General features: G+C 38.1%; 1 protein-coding gene across 1 annotated transcript; it reads right to left on the minus strand.

The window, feature by feature from the left end:
* Positions 1–914: 914 nt before the first annotated feature.
* Positions 915–5,907, minus strand: PRR32 (proline rich 32). Its single transcript, XM_059385177.1, is given in 4 exon segments — positions 915–962; positions 964–1,389; positions 1,391–1,799; positions 5,891–5,907. Coding segments are annotated over 4 exon segments (900 nt in total).
* Positions 5,908–8,637: the final 2,730 nt, after the last annotated feature.

An 8,637-nucleotide genomic window follows, 5' to 3' on the forward strand; every position in this document is an offset into this window, starting at 1 on the left:
CACAGCACTATCAGAGAAAATAATTCTATGTGAGTAAAATATTTTCATTTGTGTTCTGAGTAGATAGTAGCCCTGTATTCAAGCAATAGGTGAAGAGATCAGCCCTCTTCCACCTTGTCCCTGGACTTTTATAAAGCCAGCTCTGTATACACCGTGTTCATATACCTCAACCATGTAGTGTTGAGGGGCAGACTAGATCATGTTTGAAGCAGTGACCTACAACTCTATCTCCCTTGCCCACCCCTCTACTTTTTAGTAAGAGAGCAAGAATCTTAAGCAGGTTCCATGCCCAGCATGGATCTGGGGCTCCATGTTACCCCTGAGATCATGACCTGATTCCAAATCAAGAGTCAGAGGCCTAACCACTGAGCCACCCAGGCATCCCACTCCTACCTTTTTCTTTCCTCACCTTTCAGCCTGGTTCTGCCTCTAACTGGCTGTTAGGTGTTGGTTAATACCCTCACTGGTCTCATCCTATTCTTACTCACTGTGCATTTTTCTCTACTATCTAGACTTTGGTCTACTTTATGTACCTTATTTTATTATACCCATCCTGTTGTGAGCAACCCCCATAGCCTTAGGTAGATAGTAATTCCCCACCCTATATCTGGCCTTGCAAGAACACTATTGACCCTCCCCCACTCACACAGGAGCAAGCCAAGACTAGGGATTCAACTAAGCTACTTAGAAAGTACTAGCACATTACTGCTTTAATTTCCGTAAAGTTAGAAAACAAAAGCCAAAGTTTAAGCTCCCAGGGTTGCATTTTTAAAAACAATTCACAATATTTCAAACTTCAGAATCTTTATTGAATCTCCAAATACATAAGGCAAGTAAAATGTAAGAGGATAGGGGGTTTTCAAATATAAAAACATAAATGAGTAATTTTCACCTTTTCCCCCAGCCCTTTTTTGTCATTGGTTGTTCTCTCTGTTTGAGAGCACAGGAGCAGGCATGCCCCCAGGAAGGAAAATTTTCCAAATAAGAAGGCAGGGTAGGACCAAATATTGGGGGTGGAGCAAAAGCAATAGGCATAGCAAGAAATGGACTGAAACTCGGAAGTCGAGGAGATATAAAGCCGTGAGCAGTAGGGTGTGAAGGTAAACCAGCAATACTGGAAGACAAATGGAGAGGCTTAGACCAGTTCTCCACCGGGTGTTGAGGGCCTCCTAGTGGGAAAAAAACATGAGCCAGCCTTTCCTTGCTGGCCATTCTTGTATTTCCTGGAGGCAGCTCCATCATTACCCCTGATCTAACGGTAGGGATGTGTGTGGGGCCTCTAACTTGCGGACCCCTGGATGGAAAGAACCCTTGACCTGGCAAAACCAGGTATAACCTTGCATTATTGCCACCTCTCTGGGTGTCTCCCCTGCTCACCCTTGCCCCCCCCCCCCATCATCAGTGCTGGAGGGCTGCCAGAGAATTCCTGGGACACATTAATAGAATCTTGTTCTCTAAGCCTCCAGTCTGCCAACCCCTCAGAGCTATTTACTTCTGTTGTTGCTAGGGACTCTTCAGTAACAACAGGTGGTGGCCCATAGGGGTGTTTGTGAGCTCTGGAACTGTGGACAGGAATGCAAGCTCCTGCTATCTCAGAGGGGAGTTCCAGCTGCTCTCTTGACAGGTCGGTCAACACATTGACGGGAGCTCTCAGCAGGACGCGATGGTGGCCCCAAGCCTCCACATCTTCTTTTGGCATGGAACTTGAACGCTGGAGGGACATGTCTTCGGGACGCAACTCCCGCATCCCACACTCATCGGCAATTGCTCCATTAGGTGAAGGGGCGTGCCCACCAAGGCTTGCAAAAAATAGAAATAATTAAATAAATAAATAGGAAATGCAGTGATATGAGAGTATCTGGAAATATGTGATTGATTAAACTCCCTGGAATATACCTATATAAAGGTAAAGGGAGAGCCTATCTCCTCCCACGTAAAGTCAGCGAGGACTTTTTTAGCCCACGCTCACCATACCGGATGGCTTCTTTTAAACAGATACCCCAATTTTCCTTTATGGCTTTCTTGTGGCTCCACCCCATTCCTCATTTCCCCACCTCATCAACGCAGCAAGGAAGCGAAGACCCAGAGAGTTTCTTTAAAGGATGCATGCACAGGCTTGCCATAGAAAACAGCAGCTCTTTCCATTCCCCCCATAGGACCCATGCTCCACTAAAGCCCAGCATTCAGATTCTGGCACGAGTGTTCTAGAAAGTTTTATAAGGAAAGACTTTTTTTTTCCTTCTTCTTTCTCCACTGAAGTAAAAGAAAGGTTATCTGTGTTAACAAATGCTCCAGGGCGCCTGGGTGGCTCAGTGGGTTAAAGCCTCTGCCTTCAGCTCAGGTCATGACCCCAGGATCCTGGGATCAAGCCCTACATCAGGCTCTCTGCTCAGTGGGGAGCGTGCTTCCTCCTCTCTCTCTGCCTGCCTCTCTGCCTACATGTGATCTCTGTCTGTCAAATAAATGAATAAAATCCTTAAAAAAGCAAAAACAAAAAACAAATGCTCCAGTGTGTTTGTCTTTCTGAAGCATCATTCACCATTTGCAACAGAATTTTGTTAAATTTTTCTTTCATTCAACCTGTACCACAGCCTAGAGAACGAATTTCCTCAAGTTTAACACCAACTATTTGGACTAAAGACTTGCAATTTTGTTTCAAAATTACATTTAAGAATTGCTGCCCTTGGGAGTTGCTGACCTAAGCCTCTGTCTTCGGCTCAGGTCATGACCTCAGGGTCCTGGGATCGAGCCCCACATCAGGGCTCTCTGCTCAGCAGGGAGCCTGCTTCTCCCTCTCTCTCTACCTGCCTCTCTACTTGTGATTTCTCTCTCTGCCAAATAAATAAATAAATAAATAAAATTGCTGGCCTTAAATCCGGTATTTTTAGTACCAGATTTTGTATCCTGCAAGGTTTTTGTCTGTGATCCCCTCCTTCACTCTCTCCAGCCCACTTGTCCCTTGTTCTCTTTCTGAGGTTAACAGTTGCTAGGGAAGGGAGGGAGGATAGGAGTGAGGAGGGGGAGGGGATAAATTTGTGATACTCCTTTGAAACTAAATGTAAGACTCCTTTTTGCATAGTAGATGGATGGTAAAGACTTTCGCTAAGTTAACCCTGTTGCAGGCCAGATGGAAAGACAAATCATTTAAAGATTTTAGAAGAATCATGGAGGCCTGGTACTTTATTAAAAGTTACCATGTTTCTTCCTTGTGTTTGAAAATACTAACATTGAGCACTGTACCATGCCTAGTCTTGTAATTTAAAATTTCAGTTTTGAAGATGCATACATGATGGAGAACAGAAATTTATAGGGTTAAATTGGTTTTCAATCTGAGTCTCTTTTTTGAAGTTGGGGAAAAAATACCGTCATAAGAAAAGTACCCTAAAAATCATATTGGCTTTAATTTTTAGTCTCTCAGTTTTCTTTTTTCTACCTTCTAGTTTACTGGTTCTGTATGTTGATGCTCATGTGTGCTTCTGTGAGTGTGTTATGTATATATTTCCTGTAATAGAGCTCTGTAAATATACATTTTTCCTGTAATGGAATTCTGTGACCTTGTCTTCAAAGAAGAAGGGGAATGGAAGGCATAACAGATATCATAAATTTATGAATATTAGTTCAGATTTCACCTTGTAACTTCTTTTCAGAAAGCACTTTCTGTTCTTTGAGCCTAAATTTCATTCTCTTCCTCCACTTTAAACTAGTATGCTTCCCCAGATTTTATTTTCTGCCATTGATATACAGATTGATTGCTCTGAAATTACAATGGCCATCCCCTCATCTAAGATTACTAATCTTGCTCTAGGATAAAGCCATAAACTTGGCTCACTTCCTTAAATTTACCTGAGATTTGCACTTGGCACACTTCCTTAAATTTACCTGAGATTTGCACTTTTCAGACAATACCTTGAAGACTTTAAAATCTTTCTATATTCCCAATATCAGAATATGCTGTTATATTTCAAAGGTTACATATTCTTTCTTAAAGAAAGATAACAGACTCAAATACAATTTGTTTCAAGTTATATATGGAATGTGTGTGTAAGTGTGTGTGCATGTATGTGTACAGTGGATAAGTATAAAATACTAATGCAAAGAAATTGTCAGTGCTTTGAAGCCACACAATTCATGATAGAAATAACCTTTTGGGTCTGTAAATTCCGATCTTCCTGCCAGGGTGCCTTGTCCAAGTATGTACAGCACTGAGGGTTTTTTGTTTTGTTTTGTTTTGTTTGTTGTTTTTTTTAATCTCCTTGAAAGATGAAAGCGGCATGTTTCCAACATTTCTCCCAAAAGAATCTGTTCACTTGCCTAGCATGGTTCACTATAAAGAAATTTCATGATTCTCCAGCTTTCTTTATATTTTTATTCAGTTTATTATTTCCTTGCTCTTTTATGTAAGAAAAATTGTTATTAGCAATATAACTCTAGTGGAGCATTAGAACTTTCTTAACACTTACTATGTCAGAGGGAAATTGTGCTAATGCCCAATAGGTGGTAAGTCACATTTATTTTATGCTTTTTTTCCCTGAATAATGGCAAGGAAGCCACAGGAAACCCTTTTATGCCTATCAAACTATTGCCATCATGGGCTGGTTTACCTAGAAATGTCTGTTTAGTAAAAATATATTAATTGGATTACATAAAAGTGAAGTATAATATGGACATCAAATAGCTGGGCACAGTGACAAAGCCAATGGCACCAGAGAATTTTCCAAAACCATAATAGGTATTATAAATTTATAGATACTAGCTCAGATTTGCCTTGCAACTTGTTAGCTTTTGTGCAATGAATGTTTATTGAATGCCTACTGCATTGACAATTTGGTTCAGTGTGCCTTATATAAAAAAGTTAAATATGCAATTAATGGGGACTTCAAGGAATATTCAGACTTTCTAGGAGAACAAAAAAAATCTATAAAAGAATCAAAGAATTGTATAAAAATAAATACAGACAACTCACTACATGTTGTAAACTAATACCACAATTAAAATTCAGAAGAAGGAACTATAATTTTAGGTTAAAGTAGCTGTGAAATATTTCACATGGGAGGATCAATGTGCTGTATATCGCAAAAAAAAGAAATGGTATTCTGTGTCAAGAATATGTATGGAAGCAGGAATGAAGGAGAATTTTTGGAATTTTTAAATTTAGTTTTATTTTTTATAAGATTTTTGCTTATTTACTTGACAGAGATCAGAAGTAGGCAAAGGCAGGCAGAGAGAGAGGAAGAGAAACAGGCTCCTTGCTGAGCAGGGAGCCAGATGCAGGGCTTCATCCCAGGGCCCTGGGATCATGACCTGAGCTGAAGGCAGAGGCTTTAACCCACTGAGCCACCCAGGAGCCCCCATTTTTGGAATTTTTTAGTTCAGATTTCTAATCCCATCCAGGGCTCATATTTGCCAGAAATGGAAATTAAAGAACCACTTGGACTGTCTAGAGACAGCAAGATCAGTAAGATAATAGTCAAGTGGTACCAATTAGGTAATATTCAAAGGCACTCACATTTTCTAAAGGAAAAACTGGAATCATCTCAAAACCTACCTTTTGCATGGAGTACTGGGTGTGGTGCGAAAAACAATGAATACTGTTACCCTGAAAAGAAATTAAAAAAAATAATAATAATAAAGTTAAAAAAAAAACCCTACCTTTTGGAAAAAAGAGAGAGAGAGAGAGAGAGAGAGAGAGTTGAGCTACCTCAATTATCCATTGCGTTCTGAAAATGAAGTACTAAAATGTATGTCTTTTTTGTTTGTTTCTTTGAGTGACTGTTTTGGAGAGGGAAACGTGGGTAATGGAAATTGAGAATTTGCCAAAAAGTAGCTTAGCTTTGAAAGCAGCTAAGATATAAATGCTTTTCATTACCCATGGCCTCTTGTTTCATGACACAGCTCTATACATGACATACCTCTCAAAAGGTTTGAAGACTGTTGAAATGCTAAGTAAGGATGGTAGAAGGATATATTTACTTTTTTACAATAATTACGATTAAATGTGGTTATACTGCCAAATCACGCTGTTGAGTTTATTCAAAGAAATTTTGCAGATGTGTATGTGTATAAGCAAAGTTTCATTTAAAATACATCCTTTCTCTTTTACTTAGAAAAAGAACTCAAGGAATAGAGACATAAGAATGGCTTTCTCTGTTTCCATTAGGCTAATCAGGAAGGGATGAGGAGATTGTCATGCTGATCTCTGGGGGACTGTTGCCAAAAGATTCCATCCCTTAACTCACTTTCAAAATGCAATGTAACTATTCTTTTGGAAAGTTCTGCAAGTTTAGGATATTGAAAAGTACTTCTCAGAGATAGACCAGATATTTTCAAGGGACTGTTGCTATTTAATTAAGCAAATTTAAAAAAGCATGATTATATCCCAAAATGTGTTAGACAGCATTATTCAGTTGCAAAACTATAGGCAGTACTCCTATCCTCTTTGCCACCAGCTGTTCTGCAAACCCTGTGTGGTAAGTGATGAGGATAAACAAGTGAGAGTATGGTTACTTCACCACCAGCACTTGCAAAAACAACTAACAATATATGCCTCACTGTTGGATCTATTTGTATGAAGTTCAACATATTGTCATTGCTTTTCTCAAGTTCTTTGCTCCAGATTAAAAAAAAAAAGTTTCAAATCAGGTATTTATGGAAGTTACTCCAAAACAGGTTATTTCTTTGTATAAATCAGAAGATATCACTTCCTTGAACATCAGTCACTCTATTTTTTCTTGATTTCCTGAGAGTGAGAACTGGAAATTAAGTACCAGTACAACAAGCCAGATGGGGGTGGGGGAAAGGAAAAGGAAACCAAATTGTTTTGTTTTGTTTTGTTTTTTACCACTCACTCTGTACCAGTCATCTAATATATTTTGTCTCATTTAATATTTACAGAAAACTTTTTAGGCAGTTGTTATTATTATACCTATTTTAGGGATGATAATAAAAAGAGTTGGAGAAGTTAAGCTCTTTATTTTTTCTGAGACCCCACAGCTAGTAAATGGCAGACAATATTCAGATATAGCCAATCTGACATCAAAGCCCACATTTCTTCCATTTAACGGCTTAGCTTCCTAATTGTAACTCTAGGTGAATCACAGGGGTGGCTCAGATCAAAACATGTGTACCGGATCTGAGTTTAGTTTATTGAATTCATGGACTTACTGATTCATCCTAAGGTAGTTCTGCAATAAAGAAATTATTCAAGCTGCAACACATCCCAAAATGGCAGTCTATGCAGGGATGCAGCAGGTGATGATTAGGCATTTGGTGGTACTATGGCAAGATGGTAAAGCTAAAAACCCTGTATGGAGCAACTGGGTTGATGACAGAAAAAATAAATTAGCCATAACACAGCATTGAGTGACTATTACTAACAAACTAATTTTAATATGTGCCCAATATTGCTAATATTAAGCTTAAGTTGATGTTGGACTCTTGAGCTGTAAGATTCCTCATATTCCTCATATTTATTTCCCATGGCACTAAGATGAAGCTGAGCCTATAATTGTGGTTAGGTCACCCACCTTCTAGTATTGGAGCAAATGGAAGTACTTAGAGTTAACTCTGTGTGTGTTGGGTGAAATAGGGAGTAGTGTTGAGTTGTCCAATGAGCTATTAATGATAACTCTGGAGAATATCTTTCTGAATTAGAGAGATGTATTAATTTAAAAATAAAAGTATTGTATTTTATATTCACATTGGTATATGTTGTAAATTAGGATACAAACATGGACGAATATGTAAAACAAGGAAACTTAATGAAAAATGTTAGTTTACTATAGCTCAGTAGACCATAAATCTATAATGATGACATATACATATATGTATATTCCCCATGCTAGAATTAATTGGTGAGCAAAGGAGTTATTTTATTCTCTAACATACAGAACATACAGATACAGACATGAGAACACTAAAATAAAACTTTTTTGGACCATAACCAATGCCTCAGTTCTTATTGTTCAATAAACCTCCAAATATGATTACTTTTGAACAGTTGTGTTCAGTTTAGTTATGCAGTTATTCATACTTAATTTTTTGAGCTCTTGGTTTGAAAAACAAAAACTATTTTAGAGTAATTTATTTTCACTTCTAATTAAAACACTGTAAATTCAGGTTGAAAACATCTTATCAAACTTTATTAAAATGAATCATATGTGCCAAGTTGTTGAGAACTTTGCTTCTGGAATCAGAGAAACACTGACTTGGTTTAAAGTCTCAGCTTTACAACTTCTCAGTTTTGTGACCTTGGGCAGGATTCCTAAATTCTCTGAAGCTCACTCTTCTCATTTGTAAAGTGATATTATAGATAGAATTATATTAAATCCTGTGTGAGAAGTAACTGTTAAATACTAGGTAATTAAAATGTAATCCCTTGCCTTATGATGCCTCTCTTAAACTATTTCAGGGCAGTTGAGAAATTTAAATATGATAATTATGTGAAACTGCTTTGCAATCTGTAAACACTTCACATATATTAGGCTAATGTAACTGAATGATATTTCTGAGGCAAGAGGACTTTAGGGCATACTGTAAATAGCATTGTATGGATAGTCACCTATTCCACCTACACCTAAGGCCATTTTTCATTTCCTGAATCATTAAGGTGGGGAAGATTAGCTACAAAAAGCCCCATGT

Source organism: Mustela nigripes, chromosome X, assembly GCF_022355385.1.
Source record: "Mustela nigripes isolate SB6536 chromosome X, MUSNIG.SB6536, whole genome shotgun sequence".
NCBI classification, from domain to species: Eukaryota; Metazoa; Chordata; class Mammalia; order Carnivora; family Mustelidae; genus Mustela; species Mustela nigripes.